Genomic DNA, 18,740 nt, shown 5'->3' on the forward strand with positions numbered 1-18,740 from the left:
TTTTGATGTACTCTGGGCTCCCTACCCCGAGATCGAGGGTGTTGGTGCTTATTGGGTTTTCTGTGAGTTGAGGAGAAGCACTTCAGCTGGGAGGAACCAGGTGCTTCTTGCAGGGCTCTGGACTTCACCAGGTGGCTCCACCTCCTCCCAGTGACAAACCGCAAGGATTCTTGAGAAAGGAGCCTATGAGCTGCGTAGGATGGGACTTGGCTCCTGCTGCCAGTTAGGGTGGGGTGGGGACAGAACCCAGACAAGCTAGGCCGTGTTAAGGCTGCTCCTGACTCTGTGGCACTTGGGCGCAGCGCCTATCCTTCGAGGCTTTGGGGCTCTTAGTCCTGGGCTAGCCTCCTTCTCCGAGAGTACAGCAGGAGCTCGAGGCCCAGCAGGTGCACTTGGAGCCTAGTGCTGTTGGTAAGGTAGACACCTGGGTCTGATCAGAGAGTAGGCTTCCTCTGCCCTTTGTCCTGGCTGCCCTAGTTTCCCTGGAGTTCAGTGTCCCTGAGGGAGAAGGAAAGGGCTGGAGGGCTGTGGCCCTGGCCTGACCTATATCCTGGTGGACTCTGTGCCCAACTCATCCCGAGGGTCCACTGATGGAGCCCTCTCGTTATCCTTCCGCTCCCCCTGTGTTCCAAAACCTGGACAACTGGCAAGGCCCAGTGATTCCTGATATGTTGCAAGCTCAGTCTCGAGTTTCTCTCTTTTGCTTGTTTGGATTCTTGGAATAAACCTGAGAGTTTCTGTCCAAGGGTAATTTGAAGTTCTTTGGGCTTCCAGCTTGTGTGGCTCCTTCTAAGCTAAGCCCTGTGGTGGCCCCAGGCCATTTGGTTGTGAGGCTCAGCAACATGACTGACAGGAAGGGGGGTGTGTGTGTGTGTACCACCTGTGTGCTCTGTAATTCAGTGCGTCACCTGTGTTGAGACTGAGCTTCTGCCCACATACTATGCTCCACTCTGACGTTTACACTGAGCAGAAGCCAAAGGAGCCAGACCAAGAGCTCAGGGCAGGGGCTGTGGAGGTGGCAGTCAACTTCTGGCGTTGCTGGTTACTCAAGGCACTGCCTGAGGAGGGGGGCTTTCTTGGGCTTTGCCCCCGCTCATCACACAGAACTGCTGCAGCCCTGGCCATGTTCCCTCACCTCTCACACATCTCTTGAAAGTGGTACAGTTGCCTGGCATGGTCTCCACCCTCCCATTTTCCCAGGATTCTCACAGTGTCCCTGGAGGGGAGAAGATACCGTTCCTCCCCTCTTCCCCCTCAGGCTGCCTGACAGTTTCATTTTCTTTACTAACTGTGGCTGGCAGGGGCCTCTGGAGTGCTAACCTGAGCACTAGCTACTGGAGCCCCTTATGAAATCACATCTCCAGTAGCATCCACACTCCCTGTGTACCCCCTCAGCCCCTTACCTCCCCCACTGCCAGCAAGCTCTTCACAGCTGAGTTTTGTCTCTCCTCTCCCTCTGTGTCATTGCTTTCATCAGGTCTTCTTTGGCCCAGCCACAAGCTGTGAGTGACTGAATACAGCTGGATGGCCAGCCTGGGACAGCCTGCAGAGCGGAGCCTGCTGTGGCATCAACAGAGATCAGGGGCTCCCTTTGAGGGAGTTGTTCCCAACCCCGGCTGGACATCAGAAGCACTAGGGGACCTTTTAATAATTCCGATGTCTAAGCCCCACCCCAGAAAATTTAAATCTGAGTCTCAAGGCATGGAGCCTCTATTTAAAAATCTTACCATTTTTCAGCAAAAGTTGAGAACCATTGATTTAAGCTCTAAAACCTTCCAGTTTAAGGCCGTTGGCCTTCTTTCTAGCCTCTCTGGTGAGGCTCTGGTCCTTGGAGCCTCTTCTCTGTGCTTTAGACCCCAGCTCTGGGGGGTGAGCAGGAAGGCACTGCATATGGGGCCTGGTGGATGGTATGGCCCCAGTAGCTGCATTGCCTTCGGTCTTGCTGTAGCAAACAGCAGCATGCGTTCTCTAGATTTGCCAGGTGGGCCTTTGGGGAGGAAATCAGTGCAACCATGTGGAACAGCAGTGCTCCCTGCTTCCCAGGCGGAGGCAGATTTGGAGGGGTGGCAGCAGCTGCAGGCTTGGCAAGCTGGGATGTGAGAATCTCCATATAAGGCCAGTGTTGTTCCAGCCTGCCTGCATGCCTGCGTGCCAGCCTCCCCCTCCTCTCCAGAGCAGCTCCCTCCTGCCTACCCCAGTCTCTGAAGAGACAGCTCTGACAGCACTGGAAGGGCAGCTTCTGCCAGGAGGTGCCTTTAGCGCCCCTCTCTTTCCCTTCTCTGTGTCCTCTCTTTACTCCCTCCAGTTTTTTCCTCACCCTCCTATCCAACATGGCCTGCAAAAGAGGGCTCAAAAACTCATGCTGAACATATAAAATATTCCGCTAATATCTACTCCACCCGCTGTTGCACTCTTCTTCTGAGAACAGCAGGTTCTTCTTCTCCAGGAACTCATTGGAAGAGATTCCAGGCAGTGGTGTAAAAGGGAGGTGTGTACCTTTGAAAATGAGTGGAATCTGCAAGATTAAAGGCAGAAGGGACTATGCATAAGCACTGCACTCTAGTCGATAAAGTTCTTTCTCATGGGGTACTGATTATCAATTCTGAAACCACTGTGCATGTGTGTTGGGATTGGACAATTAAGGAAGTGGATGCGGATGGTGGGACCACTGTTGGAGTGGGAGGTTATAGGCAAGCAAGGGGAAAAAGCTAGAATGATCCATGTGGTACTGGACTAGAGTTGGGACCTCAGTAGTTTAGCTTAATGGAGATCCATAAGGAGAGAGAAATAGATGGGTGGATGGGTGGTAGATGGATGAATACATGGGTTATGTGTACCTATATTTCCTTATTCTGTCAGCTGAGAAGGCCTGGAGGCAGCAGCACTCCAATAGCAGTGAGTGTACCTAGTGCCTAGGTCTTGGTTTCTAATTCCATTCTGCAATAAAAAGAACCAGGGCTCCTTGGAGAAATGGCCAATTCTAAGACCAGGGTAGGAAATATACAAGCTGAGCCTGGAGCATCTTGTAATGCCAGACACTGAAGAAGTACTTTGAGAATGCGCATGTGTACACACACTGATGGAGTATGTCAAAGAGACACAGGAGCCAACTGAAAAAGCCCTTAATGGCCAAAGCTAGAGCAATTCGAGCAACAAAATACATAATATAGTATTGGATTATAATCCAAAGCATAAAATAAACACCAAGTTCATACTTGTTTAAGTAAATTGTTGAATAAAGAAATAAACAAATAAGGGGGAAGAAACAACCTTCTGTGCCAAAGAAATTCCAAATAAGCTGTGCGGCTGCTCCCTCCTCGAGGGGCTGGCGCTAACTCCCCACTCCTCAAGCGTGAGCTGCCCGCAGCGACTTCCCTCCTAAGAGGACAGCGCGGATGGGAGAAGAACAGGGACTTTACAGTGCAGAAACCTGACGAACACGATCTCAGCCCTACGTTCAAGGTCGATGTCAACAGGGACGAGTCCTGGGCCCTGGATAGGACATGAGGAGAAACGTGCTTTACCTCTGTGGTCTTCCTCCCCCAAACCTGTAACTCCATGAGAAAACCTAATGACCGTGAGAAAAACCTCAGACAAATCCCAATTGAGAAATGTTCTGCAAAACACCAGACCAGTCAATGTTATCACGAATAAGGCTAGTCAGAGAAATTGTCACAGCCAAGAGGAGACCACTGAATGTAATGTGGGATCCTGGAACAGAAAAGGTACATTAGGAAAAAACTAAGGAAATCTGAATAAAATATGGACTTCAGTTTATAATCACAGATCACTATTGGTCCATTAATTGTAATAAGTGTGCCACACTAGTGTAAGGTGTTAATAATAGGGTAGACTGGGTGAGGGGTATGAGATCTCTTTGTGCTATAACTTCACAGCTTTTCTCTAAATCTGAAGTTATCCTGAAATAAAAAGTTTATTTAAAAAGGGAAAAAAGAAAAAGAAGTACCACAGAAACTGAAAGAAAGAGGAAGTCACTCTAGGCCTGGCAGCCAGGAAGGGCTGGGAAATGAAGTGCCACTGGAGTTGTCCTTGAAGGAAGGGAAGACCTCGCGCCTGGCCAGGAAGCCCAGGCTGGCGTCCAGCACAGGACAGGGAGTGATGGGATCATGGGAGTGAAGCTAGAAACTAGGTGGGCTTGGGTCATGGTCAGAACGTTGCCAAGGGCCTTCCCATCATCTCCCAGTGGCTCTGGGCGCCCCGCCACTGTGACCTGTTTATCCAGGAACCTCTGTTTTCTGCCTCTACGGTGAGAGGCCTGGTGACAGCTAAGAGAGATTGCGCTGGGAATGACTGTTGGGCCTAAACTAGCATCCTTCTGAGGACTAGCTGTACTTTAGTTACAAGACTCTTTCAGTCTCTTCTGCCTGATTAAACCAAGGCAGGCAGGACCAAACTGGGGGAATCGAGGACTGACTCCTCCAGCGGCAGTTCCATCAGCGCTCGCTCGGAGGACTGGCAGCCTTCCGACCTTCCCGCTTCCCCCTTGTGTTGGGCGTGAGGTCAGACTCGCGCTCCAGTCTCCCTCTGTCGGGGTTGCCCTTACCTGCACCTCGCTCCCTTACTCCTGTTCGCCTGCCTCTGGGGAGGCCTTTCCTGCCAGACCTACTCAAAAGGGCTCCCACCCCAAACTCCTCCTTCCCTACTCCTGCTTCATTTCTCATGGTGGCCCTTCACCACTAACCACAAAACACACTGCATCCTTTGTTATTTATTTTACTTGTCTGACTCTAGACTGGAAGGTCAGCTTTGTGGAGTCAGAGGTTTTTGCCAGTTTTGTTCATTGCTGTGTTCCCAGTGCCCAGAATGGTGCCTGGCACATGTTAGGTGCTCAGTAAGTATGTTCTAAGTGGGTGAGTGCTGTTGGTGGCAGCTGCCTTGCTTTTCTGAGTGTTTTTCATCTATCAGCAATGGAGATGATGCCAGCCTCAGGTTTTTGGGGACAAAATGTTCATTCATCAAAAAGTCCTTAGTAAATGTGCTTCCTCGTCTCCAGCTGGGCTCTTCCTCTGCTGCCAGTTCCTCCCCTCTGAGCCCAGCTCTCCCCACGGGGACCTTGCCAGACAGGTCTGATCCTTGTGCCACAAGAAGCCTTTAAGTCGTTTGACTTCTCCGTTCCTGGCCTCCTCGCGCTGTGCTTCCCACAGGCTGTGTTCATAGCTCTATGTTAGTGCTGGTCTCACTATGGTAGGTGCCGTGTCTTACTTATCGCTGTGTCCCCAGGGCCTGGTGTCCAGTGCGTGTTGGTTGAATTAATGATTTTTGGAGACAGCAACCCTGTCCTGTATCCCCAGTTCCTTCTCAATGAACCCTCATCCTCTAGGTTAAACATCTCTGGCTCTTTTAGTTTACTCTTGTAGGACTCGATTTCGAACCCTTTTCTCCACTGCTTGTTCCTCCTGTGAACCACGTTCTGTTTGTTTATGGCCTCTGTCAAGTCCTGACTTGTGTGAGCCCTGTCCCCAAGCTACTTTCTCTGTGCTCCTTCCTCTGCTAGAGAAAGGTGGCCTCCTTGGACTGGGGCTGTGGCTGCCTAGAGAGGCATTTCAGAGCAGCAGGTGGAGACCTAGAGGGAACAGGGGGGCAGAGTTGCCCTGGGCTGTACGTGAGCTGCCAGCGTCCTGCCCTGCTCTCACCTGGCAAGACACAGGCCTCGGGAGCTGGACATTTCTTTTGGTGGCACCAGCAGCCTTTCTGCTGTCACCTCACCATGTCCTTCCTTCCTTGGCTCCAGGTAACTGCCTAGTGGCCCTGGGCCTGGTGGGTGCTGAAGTCAACTCTGCCCAGCTGCCTGTTTGCCCTTGGGCTGTTTGACCCCTCAGTGCTCTGTGTCCTCTCCTGCTGAGTACCTGCTGTCTCAAGCCCTCCAGCTCTGAGGGACGTGATTTTTTTTACCAGAAGGAAGCTGTTTCTGTTGAGAAGTGACATAGGACTGTTGACACACACTGGTTCTATCTCCTTTGCATCTGAGAAGAAGGCTGAGTTCAAGTCCCTTTCTTGCTCTCCATCCTCTTTAGCTTCCCTTGTTCCTCAAACTCTGCCGGGCGGGACTGCTCCTGCTCTGTCCTTCACCCAGACTCCTCCTCTCCCCTTGCCTGCTGCACCCCTGCCCCTAGCAAGGCTGTGCTCTCAGCCCTCAGCTGTCTTCCAGAGGCCTTTCCAGCTCCAACAGTCAATAGACCTCGAGTTCTCTGTGTCTTTAGCGCTTGTGATCTTTGAGTACCATCCTTCTAGGGACTTCAGGTTGCTGCCAAAACTGTTGTTTGTGCCCCAAGGGTGGCTGCAGCAAAGGCTTAGGGGTGGCAGTTGCTTTCCTCATGACACCAGCTTGTGATCTTGCCTCCCAGATGGCTGCCGGCCTCCGTCTCTCTGCTGCTTCTCTGCCGTCGCTTCTCCGCTTCCTTTCTCGTCCTGGTTGTTGAGTCCCGTCGCTGGTGGCATTAGCCTGAAAAGGTCTATTTTCTATGAAGCCATGGGGATAGAAATGCCAGAGAAAGCTGGGATACAGGCCAAGCACAGAAAAAGAAGAGTCATTGAGGCCTGAATCCTAAGAGTCATCCCTGGCTGCTCTGTTTTCTCACCCAGCACACACCTCTAGTCCTTCTGGCTGTACCTTCAATATAGCCCAAATCCTCCCACTGTTCAGCCCATGTGCCACTAGGGTTCTAGTCTGGGCCCCCGTTTCTTCTGCCTGCCTCAAGTGTCTGGGGTCAGAATGCTCTTGTGAGCCACCATCGAGCTGCCTCCCTCTCCTGGGCACATCCCCACAGGAGAGCATGTCCTCTGGGCCCCTTTGTCCCAGTCCTGCCAGCAGCCTGCCCACCAGCTTCCTCAGGCTGGACCCAGCTCATCCCTGCGCAGTGGCCTCAGTGCTCACTTTCTCCTTCCCTCGGTCTCCTTGGGCTCTGGGCGTGCGTGTCCACCCCCCAGCATTCCCTAGCTCCTTACCTGCTTTCCTTTCATTTCTGTCACTACCTGAAATGGGATAGTTATGTTGTTTTTTTCCCTTTGTCACCACAAGAAGGAAGTGTGCTTTTCCAAGGGCACTTTTGTACTGTTTCACCTCTGTTCCCAGCACCAGTCAGCCACAGTGCCCCGCACAGAGCAGGTGCTCAGTGAGCATTGTCGTCTGCATCCAGACGTTTGTCTAGCGAGTGCTTAGGTGATTGCGTGGTTTTGGAGGCAGGGCCTTAAAGATTGCTCCTTCCCTCGCTATCAGTAGATGTGATTAGAAATGTAAAGTAGAACTGGAGTCAGAGCCAAGAACTTAGGCAGGGGCCACGGGCCCACAGGTCCAGACGTGAGTCAGACAGGTGATAACATGATAGGTCCTCCAGGAATCTTCTGGGTTGGTTCCCAAAGATTGCGTGACTCAGCAAGAGCAGAGGCCGAGACAAGGGACCTTTGTGCAGGCAGAAGAACTGGGGAGGAAGGGGTATAGGTGCCAGGTGGAAACCAGGAAAGGCAAAACTATAAAGGCGAGTTAGTCATTCCACTCATAGGAAAGGAGATTGATTGACTTCAAGGACTGGAGCTAAGGAAGTGAGCTCTTCCTGGCTCTGGGGCAAACCAGGCCAGTGAACTGTACCAGTCCTGTTTACGTCAGAAAGCCCATACCTCTGATAGATGCTTGTGTGTGCCTGAGATCACCACACCTTCCAGGAAAGCAGTTCTCACATCATCCAGGTCTGGCTGTGGTGTGGGGCCCTAGAGGAGAGGAGAGCAGCAGGCTTCTGGGGACCCATGCTGCGGGGTGCTGCTGCTCCCACCATTGAACTGAGGATTGGAAATGGGGAGAGGTAGGAAGCTGGGGAGTGGGAGGTATGTGCTGATTGAGACCTCTGTTCTGTACCCACTGGGGACGGCTCGCGGGAGGCCACAGTGAGTTGGGCCAGAGCTGGCCAGGCTCCATCTATAGAATGGCTGCCTTCCACTTCCATACAAGGATTATGTTGGCTTAAATGAGATGTTTCTTTCTGTCTGTTTCCTGTTTCTGTTCCCACTGTTCATGTTGTTGTTGTTCCTAACTCAGGAATCCAAGTTGGCCTGGACACTTGGTTCTTTGTGTGTGTGTGTGTGTGTGTGTGTGTGTGTGTGTGTGTGTGTATGTGTGTGTTCAGATATACATTACATGAAATTTACCACCTTGACCTTTTTTTTTTTGGTGAGGAAGATTCTCCCTGAGCTAACATCTGTGCCATTCTTCCTCTATTTTGTATGTGGGATGCCACCAATGAATGGTATAAGTCCGTGCCTGGGAACCTAACCCAGGCTGCTGAAGGGGAGCGTGCTAAACTTAACCACTAGGCCAGGGGACTGGCTCCTTAACCATTTTTAAGTGTACGGTTTAGTGGCATTAAATACATTCACATTGTTGTGCAACCATCACCACCAGCTGTCTTTAGAACTTTTTCTTCTTCCTAAACTGAAACTCCATACCAGTTAAACACTAATATTTGTTCTTTTGTGTCTGGTGTATTTCGCTTAACATAATATTGTCAGGGTTCATCCATGTTGGAGCATGTGTCAGAATTTCTTTCCTTTTTATGACTAACTAATATTCGATTGAATCTGTATACCACATTTTGTTTGTCCGTTCATCCATCACTGGACACTTGGGTGGTTTCTCCCTTTTGGCTATTGTGAATAGTGTTGCTGTGAACACAGGTGTACAGATATTTGTCTGAGATTCTGCTTTGAGTTCTTCCAGTATATACCTAGAAGTGGAATTGCTGGATGATGTGGTAATTCTATGTTTAATTTTTTTAGGAGCTGCCAAACTGTTTTCCACAGCAGCTTTTTTATCTTCCTACTAGCAGTGTGCCAAGAGTTCCAATTTCTTCACATGCTTGTCAACACGTGTTATTTTCAGGGGCTTTTTTTTTTTTATTATAACCATCCTAGTAGGTGTGAAGTGGAATCTCGTGGTTTTAATTTGCATTCCCCTAATGTCTAATGATGTTGAGCATCTTTTCATATGCTTATCGGCCATTTGTATGTCTTCTTTGGGGAAATGTCTGTTCAGGTCTTTAGCCAATATATTGACTGTTTGGGGGTTTTTTTGCTGCTCATTTGTAGGAGTTCTCTGTGTATTCTGGATAGTAATCCTTTATCAGATATGTGATTTGCAACTATTTTCTCCCATTCTGTGTGTCGTCTTCATTCTCTTGATAGTATCCTTAGATGCACAAAAGTTTCCAATTTGTTTTCTTTTTTAGTCAGCTTTACCTTTTTGTTTTTAAAGATTGGCACCTGAGCTGACATCTGTTGCCAATCCTTTTTTTTCCTTCTTCTTCTTCTTCTCCCCACAGCCCCCTCGTACATGGTTGTGTATTCTAGTTGTAGGTCCTTCTGGCTCTGCTATGTGGGACGCTGCCTCAGCATGGCCTGATGAGTGGTGCTAAGTCCACGCCCAGGATCCCAACTGGTGAAACCCTGGGCTGCTGAAGCGGAGCACATGAACCTAACCATTCGGCCATGGGGCCACCGCAAAAGTTTTTAATTTTGATGAAGTCCTGTTTTTTCTTTTATTGCCTGTGCTTTTGGTGTGATACCAAGAAATCATTGTCAAGTCCAGTGTTATGCAGCTGTTACCCTGGACTTCCAAGAGTTGTATAGCTTCTACTCTTACATTTCAGTCGTTGGTCCGGCCGTATACGGTGTAGTGGGCACTTGGCTCTTGTGGAGTCCTGCTCTGGTGCAGTGAGGGGGCAGTGAGGAGGATGAGAGCCATTCTTCCCTGTGTTCCCCTGCCCCAGTCTTAGGAGCAAGGTGGGCCTTGGCTGGGTGGCAGTGGCTTCCCAAGGAAAACTCTCCTGGCAGAGGGCCCTTGGCTGCTTGGCACGAGCCTGGGTGTCTTGCTGCCCAGCCAGCAGCCCAAGCTAGTAGGCCAGTCTGGCACAGTAGATGTGAGAAGGAACTTCCTGGCCTTGGCAGCAAGTGAAAAGGATCCTTATTGTGTTCTTTTCTCCGTTAAAAAAATAAGTTTAGCCGACCCTAACAATACCCCATGAAATTAGGGAGTTTAGCCAGTCTACAAAGCCCTAAATGAGTACAGCACCCCATCAGCTCCCTCAGAGCACTTGAGCATGTCCAGCGTCAGCCTCACTCGTCACTCCTCTCCCCATAGCTCTGAGCCACAGCCCCATGTGGGCACCGCACTGGGCACGGCAGCTCCGGTTGCTGCTTGGGATTAGCAGACGCTCCCCCGTTTTCGCGTCCCTTTCTGCTGAATCCGTGGAAGCCCTGAATGCGTCCGAAAGCCCGCACTGCCCTTGGATGGGGCCAGAGCCAAATCTTGAAAGGGGGACCCCCAGGGACAGGAGCACCTGCTGGCAGGGAGTCACCCAGGCCTGTGAGCAGGGGCAGGTGGTGAGGCCGGAGTCGTTGAAGGCCTCAAACACAGGGCCTTCAACCTGTGTTTGTGGAGCAGCTAAGGCAGAGAATGGCCTGGCCAGATCTGTGCTCCTGAAAGGTCATTCTGGGGCCACTGCTGACGACCACAGAGAGACCTGCATGACCGAGGCTAGCCTAGCCCTGGGTTCTTCCTGTTGAACAGTGCTGAGGAGAATAGAATCTACAGACCTCACCCTGGACAGCAGCTGCTCCTGCTGTGCCCCCCACAGAACAAATCCCAGGTTGGAGGCTCCCACCTCCCAGACTCCATTCTGGATCACTGGGCAATGGGATGATTGCAGCGTGGGCAGTGGGAAAGAGGAGGGTGCAGCACTCAGACCTGGGCCTGCCTGTGCCTGGGAACTGGTGGGGAGGAGGGCTGGGGCGCAGGGCAAGTCAAGTGTCTGGTGCTCCTCAGAAGGGCGGGCTCCTCCTACCCCCGCTGAAGTGTGGCCAGGAAACTAGATTCTGATCTTTCCCAGGGCCTCAAGATGGAGGCCAGTGAGGCATGGAGAGCGTTCATGAGCCAATCCACTGCTCTTGGATAAACCCCTTGGTTTGGCCTGTCATTTTCAAGAGCCTACTCTTTGCCTTCTTAGAGCCAGCAGCTGGCCTCTAGTGTCGGCAGGGAGGCCTGGCTTTCCCTCCCTTCTCAGGGAGAGAGCAGTCTGTGATGCCTAGAGCACCTTCCAGTCCAGCTGGGCCAGTTCTCTCTTCACCCTGCCGCTTCCTCTCTGTCCCAGGGTAGGAGACAGGTGTGCCTGGCACTTTCGTCCCTCTTCCAGTAGCAAGCACTCAGGGAAAAGGTATTGAGTAAATTGCCTTGGTGTGGGGGGCATGTGCGTGCACTGAGAAACAGGAGGGGAAGCAGCCTGGGGTGTGTGCCAGCCTGAGCCCTCGCTTCATATATCATCTCTGGTCTCGTGACAGCTCTATGAGGTGAGGGATTTCTTTTATTATGTAAAATACACATAACATAAAAATTCACCATTTTAACCACTTTAAAGTGTACAATTCAATGGCATTTAGTACGTTTATAATGTGGATTTGCCTATTCTGGATATTTCATCAAAAGCGAGTCATATAATATTTGTCCTTTTGTGTCTGGCTTCCTTCACTTAGCAAAATGTCTTCAAAGTTCATCCATATTGCAGCCTGTGTCAATATTTCATTATTTTTGTGGTTGAATAATGCTCTCTTGTATGGATATACCATATTTTGTTTGTCCATTCATCCATTGATGGACATTTAGGCTCTTTGTACCTTTTAGTTATTGTGAATAATGCTGCTGCGAACATTTGTGTACAAGTTTTTGTTTGAATACTTATTTTCAGTTCTTTGGGGTTTGAACCTAGGAGTAGAATTGCTGGGTCATTTAGTAACTCCATTTTTAACTTTCTGAGGAACTACCAAACTATTTTCTGGAGGAGCTACTCCATTTTACTTTTGAAGCGAGCGATATTTTTACCCCCATATTACACTTGTGGAAACAGGCGGACAATCTGTGACTTGCCCACGATTACAGAGATGGCCAGTGGCAGAGCTAGCATTTTGTTCTGAGAGTGGGCTCTTCTTGGCTGCGGGTTCCGGTCACACAGCCTGGAGTCTGCATTAGATCTTCAAACCTCTGTGGGGAAGAAGAGGCTGGGAGCACAGTTGTCTTTGGATCCTGCCCGCCTCCTGTCCTGGGGTGATGGGTGCCCAGGTGACGGGTCCTCCACGCCATAGCCCCTGGCTTGGCTGACAGGTGTCCTTCTGGGGGCAGCTGAGTTGTAGCAGGTGAGTTTCATGTTGGAGACCTAAAGGGCAGGGAGGGTGCACAATCGCAGCTCCGTCCAGAGGAGGCCGTGTGAAAGCATGGAAACAGACCTGGCGTCTGAGGACTTGTAACGAGCCTGCAGGACAGCTCAGCCTCGGAGCTGCTCTGTGCAGCTGGCAGCTCCAGTGTGGGGGACAGTTTGAAACTGCCCCGTGAACCTGGAGGATTGTAGACTGCGTGGGAGGCTGACTGGGCAGCGGGCTTTGATGGCTTTTTGCCAGGTGAGGAGTGAGAGTAAGGAAGTTCTGCCTGGTGGTCATGTCTTGCGGCCCCTTGTCTGTCCCCACTGCCCTGGAGCCCCTGGCTAAAGTTGACAGGAGGCTTCCTTGAGCTGTCAGAGGGACCGGGCAGGGGCTGTGTTCACTGTGGGTCTGGACAGGATCATGATCTCGTGGGTGTGTCTTAAGATCCCTTTTCCATGAGTCCTTCCACTTTCCTCTGAGAACTTGGGCTTCGGGGATACCCGTCTGAAGAGTGCTGCTTGCTGGGGGGCACTGTGGCCTTGGAAGGCTGAGAGGTAGCATCTGGGTGGCATTTGGGCCGGTCACCAGCACTGCCTCTTGAGAGAGGGACTCCTGATCCATTAGACTTGGGGTTCTGTGAGCAGCTTGGGAGTAGCAGTAAGAGCCAGGAGATGGTCTCTGTGAGCCTGACCAGGACATGTTCCTCTTAGGATGTGGGGTTCTGGGGATGCCTGCGATGGGGTGCAGTACTCAGCAGGTGCTCCCCAAGGGCCACTTGTCCTCCATAGAGAAGTCGAGTCTAACAATCTCCAGCCCAAAGAAAGGACGAGGGCTCTTCCTAGACCCTGCTCAAGTGGCCTGACTAAGCCTCCAGCATGCATGCCTACCAGGCCTCTTAAGGGAGGTCTTGGGCCCATTATCATCACCTTTGGGGAGGTCCTGTTCCTGCCTGGGCCCTGTCTGATCCCATTGTGAGCAGGGTAGGCTCAGCAAGCCCCCAGTGGGTCAGGCCTCATGGCCCACCTACAGGTTCTGCCAGGTTCTGGACATGACTGCAAAACAGCTGCAAAGACCAGGAAGAAAAGGCACCAAGGAGGGCCCAGACTTGTTCTGGGTGGCCCAGTGGACTCCAAGTCCCTTCACCACTCTGACCCCCAGCTTGCACATCTGTAAATTGGACCTGTAGTGATGCCTACTGCCTGAGGCTGTCGTCAGGGTGAATGAGTCAGTACCTGTAGCTACATATTTAGAGCTCTCCGTGGCCCCCTAAATGATGAGTATTATTCCTGCTGCCGTGGTTCGTACTGAAAGGTAGATTCGTCTTTGTGCCCAGCCTGGAGTGTCCTGAGCCCCTGCTGCTGGCAGTGTGCAGGTGTGCTGGCTGACTGCAGTCATCAGTGGAGTGCTTTTCCTCTCCTTAAGTGGGTTGTAGTGAGCATGACAAAACAATAATACAGAGTGCAATGCATGTGGTAAAAGTATTGTGGCGTAATTTTCCGTTTCCCATACGTGTGCACGCACAGATGTGTGTTCATCCCACTGTGAAACCCGCTGTTCTCTGTCGGTCACAGTCAGGTGAGTTTGAGAAATACGTGAACTGTTGCAGGACTTCACACAGTGGATGGGGTTGGGCTTCACCTTGAAAGGCACTTTCTGACCTTGGGATTTTGTGATCACTTCTTTACCGTGGGGGAAAGCCTTTGTTTCTATGGGTCTCTGTTTTCCTTTTCCTTCTTCTTCTTCTTCTTCTTTTTTTTTTTTTTACTAAGGGAAGCTTTATTTCTTCCCTTCCAAATCTTGTGCCGCCCCGCCCCTTTTTTTTTTTTTTGGCTGAGGAAGACTGACCCTGAGCCAACATCCACGCCTGTCTTCCTCCATTTTATATGTGGGACACCTACCACAGCATAGCCTGCCAAGCAGTGCCATGTCCACACCTGGGATCCGAACCGGTGAACCCTGGGCTGCCGAAGCGGAACGTGCACACTTAACTGCTGTGCCAACGGGCAGGCCCCACTCCTCCTCTTGTTTGCCTGAGGAAGATCAGACCTGAGTTAACATCTGTGCCAGTTTTCCTCTACTTTATATATGGGACACCAGCATGGCTGGTGAGTGGAGTGGGTCCGTGCCTGGGATCCAAACCCACGAACCCTGACCACCGAAGAGGAGCATGCAGAGCTTTAACCACTTGGCCATGGGGCTGAGACTTCTGTTTTCTTATCTGAATGAGGGAGTGGGGAATAAAGTGGACAATTCCCATTCTACCCAAGTCTTGCCTTTGAGCCATGCTGCCTCTGGTTCTATTAAGCACAGCTGCCTGGAGGAAAGGTTCCCTTCTTGATAGCTCTAAATCGCCCTTCTCTGTATTTCTGTCCTGCTTTCCTCTTCTTTCTCTCTGGCTCTTAGAAGCCCACCTTCCAAACTCCCAGGATCCAACAAGAAATGGAGGAGCCTGTTCTCCCTAAAGTGTCCCTGCTTGGGCCAGGGGTGGAGGTAGAGGCCCCCAGGCAGTGAGGCTGCCATAGCAGGATCTTCTGAAGCCAGCCTCTGACAGGTGCCCTGGCCCCAGCGGGCAGAAGTTCCTTTGGCCTCTGGTGGGCCCCGGGGGCAATGACAAGGAGGAAGGCTGGGTTCTCAGCAGGATGTGGTCACATCCCTGGAGAGAGGCCCTTGGCTTGTGCCCTCTTGCTTGGTCACCTCATGCTTAAAACAGTCTTCAGCCCTGTAGCAGCCCTGCCATCTTAGCTAGTGTGGTTTGCAGGCCAGAAGAGGGACAGAGGCCCCCAGATGGTTGGAGGGTCATCTAGTGACATTGCCAGGTGAGGACTGAACCCATTAGTTGGCACCATGGCAGACTCGGATGGCCTGCAGACAGCCATCCCTTTTTTTAAAATGAAACCAGGAAAACTAGGTGACACTCAGCCTCTTGGGAAGCCTGGATTCCTAACCTCTGGAGGTGCAGAATCAGGGCAGGAAGCTCGTCAGACAGAGCTGGCTTCTCTGCTGGTGGCGTTGGGACAAGGGGTTCCCTCTGGCTGGATTTGGGTTACAGCCTAGATATTTGCCCTTGCTCTCCCAGTACAAGGTCCAGCCTAGCCAGGAAATGGGTCGCTGAGGAGTATGTTCTCTTCCCCTTCAGAATGCTGAGAATGCACGTGCATGTGGCCTGCTCCTGAACAGAGGTGAGGAGGGCCGGCGAGGCCTGGAGGCTGTCTGGAGACCCTTGATTGAGTCTCCTCGAGCTCTTGTGGGTGCAGGAGATGCAGTTAGGTGCAGAGAAGTGAAGGGGCAAGTGGGGGTGGTGGGGGTGGTCAGTGAGAGGGTGCACTGGACCAGGGCATGGCATTCAGTCAGTGTGTGGCAGAGCGCGGTGTCACAGCAGGGGCTGCTGTAGCGCTGGTGGTCGTGGTGCCTCCTCCCTCAGGCGGCGCTCTTGAGACTGGGGAGGAACCATTTTCAGGGCATTTGTCAGTGTGGACCTGGACCAGGGTTCCAGGGTTGCCTCCTGTTGTGACCACTGTTGACTCTCTGCTCCCTCTTCTGCACATGTAATAAAATAAGATTAGATAATGCCTGCCCCACAGTCGGTCGTATTTATGGAGGCGTGAGAGAGGTGGTAATGGCAAGATCTGACACACAGGAGTAAATAAACGCTCACTTCCTTCAGCCCTAGCTTGTTATGTCTTTGCCTTTTATCGACACTTCCGAAAGCTTTTCTGGAAGAAGGTAAAGGCCTCATTTCACACCTAGGGAAACTCAGGCCCAGAGAGGTGGTTGGAAATCTTGCAGTGCAAATCTTGCAGTTATAGGTCAGCCTGGAAAATACTGGGAAGATCATACGCGCTCCAGCTGGAGGGGCCTGGGAGCTTCCTCCTTCCTTTCATTTAGCGGACGAGAAAAGATAATGGGTAGTAGTTGGTCTGCGCTTGGCATCCACGCCAGACCCAGTGTCCTGATCTTGAGGACAGGCGCCTTCCCTCTGCCTGAGGCAGGGAGCTCACAGCCGGGTAGGGTAGGGCCCACTCCCAGAACTCCAGGAGGGAGGCACCCCCAGCTGGCCACTGTTGGCCTTTTCTTCCCCTGCTGCTTCTTCAGGGCTGCTTCTCCAGGAGTGCGACCAAAGCAGTGCCGGGCTCTTCAGGGAACTCAGTGGGAAGCTGGCAGCTGCTCCAGAGGTGGGGTGGGAGTCAGAGTCTGCCCTCTGGCTGCCTGGGGTTCTGGCCAAGGCTTCCCTCCTTGTGAGAGCCGTCAGCGAGCAGCATTAAGGTAGTGCCTTGCCTGGCTCCGGAGCAGGAGCTCTGTGCATGTGATGTGGGGGCAGCCAGGGTGACCTGTCTCCTTCCGAAAGCATCCTCACGTTAGGGGGAGGTGAGAGGCCAGAGGATATAGGGTTAGCACAACATCTCTAGGAAGGTCATTTTGGGTAACGCTTCATCTCAGTAGGAATTTCTTAAAGCTTTTTCTTATTTTTTATTTCTATACTTATTTTCATTGTCTAACAGCTTTTGCTGTCAGAAAAGGGGAAAAAGTTTTTATTTGTTGTTCCAGCGCTGGCCAGGCAGCCTTGTAGCACTCCTTATGGGCAGTCCTGGAGGGTGGCAGTGGGTCACCCACCCTGAGTGGGCTTGACCTACCTGTAAAGCATTTAGGACATGCATGGCTCCAGCCTGCCAGCCCACAGCCTGCCTGCAAGGATGTGGCTTCTCTGTGGCTCCCTCCTTGCCTCTAAAAATAACCTTGCTATTTTGAAACCACCTTCTCTGGAGCTTTTTCTCACTGCTCTCTTGGATCAGTAACCCCTCTGAGATCAGGCTCTTGGCTGCCTCTGTCATCCAGCTGTCCTCACAGAGCTGTCCCCTTCCTGTCTCTCCCCCTTCCCCAGTACTAGCTGGGATATTGTTTTCCAACTAGTAAGGAATGTCCAGCTGGATGTTCTCTGTGAAGAGCGGGCCTGTCGCCACTTCTCCCTGGGGATGGGTAGGTGGGAAGTGAGGCTGCGAGGCTGGGGCGTACCCTATGCCTTTGTTGTAATTGGGGGTCCACGAAGCAGCAAGAGGGTCAGGGGCCTGCCAAGAAGCAGCAAGAGTCAGAAAGAACTGGGCATGCGGGGACAGTCCATGCTGCCTTACTCTGCCCCTTCAGAGCTGTTGTCTGAGTGACTCCCTGCCCTGTCTTTTTCTTGCAGCCCACAACCCTCCCTCAGGGCACCATCAATATGAACCAATGCACGGACGTGGTGGATGGGGAGGGCCGGACAGGCCAGAAGTTCTCCCTGTGCATTCTGACCCCTGAGAAGGAGCATTTCATCCGGGCAGAGACCAAGGAGATTATCAGCGGGTGAGTCTGCTCTGTGCATTTTGGGAAGAGGCACTTCCTAGCCACCTGCAGGTCCTTGAACCAGGTCCCTTTGGCACAAATTGGGCAGAATCACCATCATTTTCTTCCCCAAGTGTGTCTCCTCTTCTGAGTCCCCTCTCTCCGTTCACAGCGCCACCGTGTGCCCCGTCACCACACCAGAAACTAATCTCACCCTCCATGTGCCTTTGCTTCATCCTGGTGTCTGCACACTTTCCAAGGCTGCCCCCATGCATGCTGCTTACCAGGGGGCCTCCCTCTGCTGGCACTGCCCTGGTTCCAGGGCTGCCACACCTTCCTTAGGCTTCTCACTGGTGTCCCTACCTCCATTCTCACTGCAACCCAACCTTCTGTTACTCAACAACAAAGGACTCAGTCCCCAAAGCACGTCCAGCCTTGCCTCCCTCCTGCCTAAAACCCCATCACCTGGAAGCCAAGTCCAGTTTCCTTGGTCGGCCCCTTCCCCGTCCTGCAGCCTCCCCCTTACCACCCCATGTCCCTCAGCACTGAGCTGCTTGTGGCCGCACATCCCCCTGTTGCCCCCCACGTCTCTGCCTTCACTCCCGCCCCTCCCTCAGTCTGGAACACCCCCCCTCTCCTCTACGCTGTTAGCATCAGCCTGAGTGTCCACTCTTCCAGGACGCCCTCTACCAGGAGGCCCTGGGCTCTGTCAGCTGGCTCTTAGAAAAGATGGAGATTGTCTGCGTGCATGTGCAGCTTCCTCAGCCAGTGGGAGGCCCTTGAGAGTGGACGCTGTGTCTTGTTTCTTGTCCCCAGTTACCCACACACAGGAGTTACTTCAGTGCTGCTGCACGCCCTGGCTTCTTTGTCTCAGTGGAAAGAAAAGAAAGTCTCTGGGTCACCCCGCTCTCCTGATCATGCCCTCTGCAGGGGCTTAGGGGAAGCCCTGGGAAGTAGAAGGGGGGTCTGGATTTCCAGATAGCTGACAGTCCGGGGAGCTAAGCTCCGTGATCCTGAGCCCATGCAGTGTCTGCCTTCTGGGAGCTCCTGCCCTTGGGGGCTCTGTTACCAGCTCTGTGGAGCCCAGCCACATGTGGTCCATTCCCAGGTAGCAGACACCGTGGGCCTGACTGGGAGCTCGGGCACAAGATCTTGGAGAATCCCTCTTGTCTTTTAAGAATGAGGAGACAGATGAGGCTGAGGAGGCTTTGGGAGAGAGTAAATCCAGGGGT

General features: G+C 52.1%; 1 protein-coding gene across 11 annotated transcripts in view; it reads left to right on the forward strand.

Annotated features, from left to right (window-relative positions):
* The window catches only part of MPRIP (myosin phosphatase Rho interacting protein), a 142,427-nt gene that overhangs the window by 65,201 nt on the left and 58,486 nt on the right, over positions 1-18,740 (forward strand). For all 11 annotated transcript variants that reach the window (XM_070482213.1, XM_070482211.1, XM_044745234.2 and 8 more), the window contains exon 4: positions 17,378-17,529. In XM_070482213.1, coding sequence (XP_070338314.1) covers positions 17,378-17,529 — 152 coding nt within the window. The remainder of the gene's footprint in view (positions 1-17,377; positions 17,530-18,740) is intronic.

The sequence above is a fragment of the Equus asinus genome, chromosome 13 (genome assembly GCF_041296235.1).
Source record: "Equus asinus isolate D_3611 breed Donkey chromosome 13, EquAss-T2T_v2, whole genome shotgun sequence".
Taxonomy (NCBI): domain Eukaryota; kingdom Metazoa; phylum Chordata; class Mammalia; order Perissodactyla; family Equidae; genus Equus; species Equus asinus.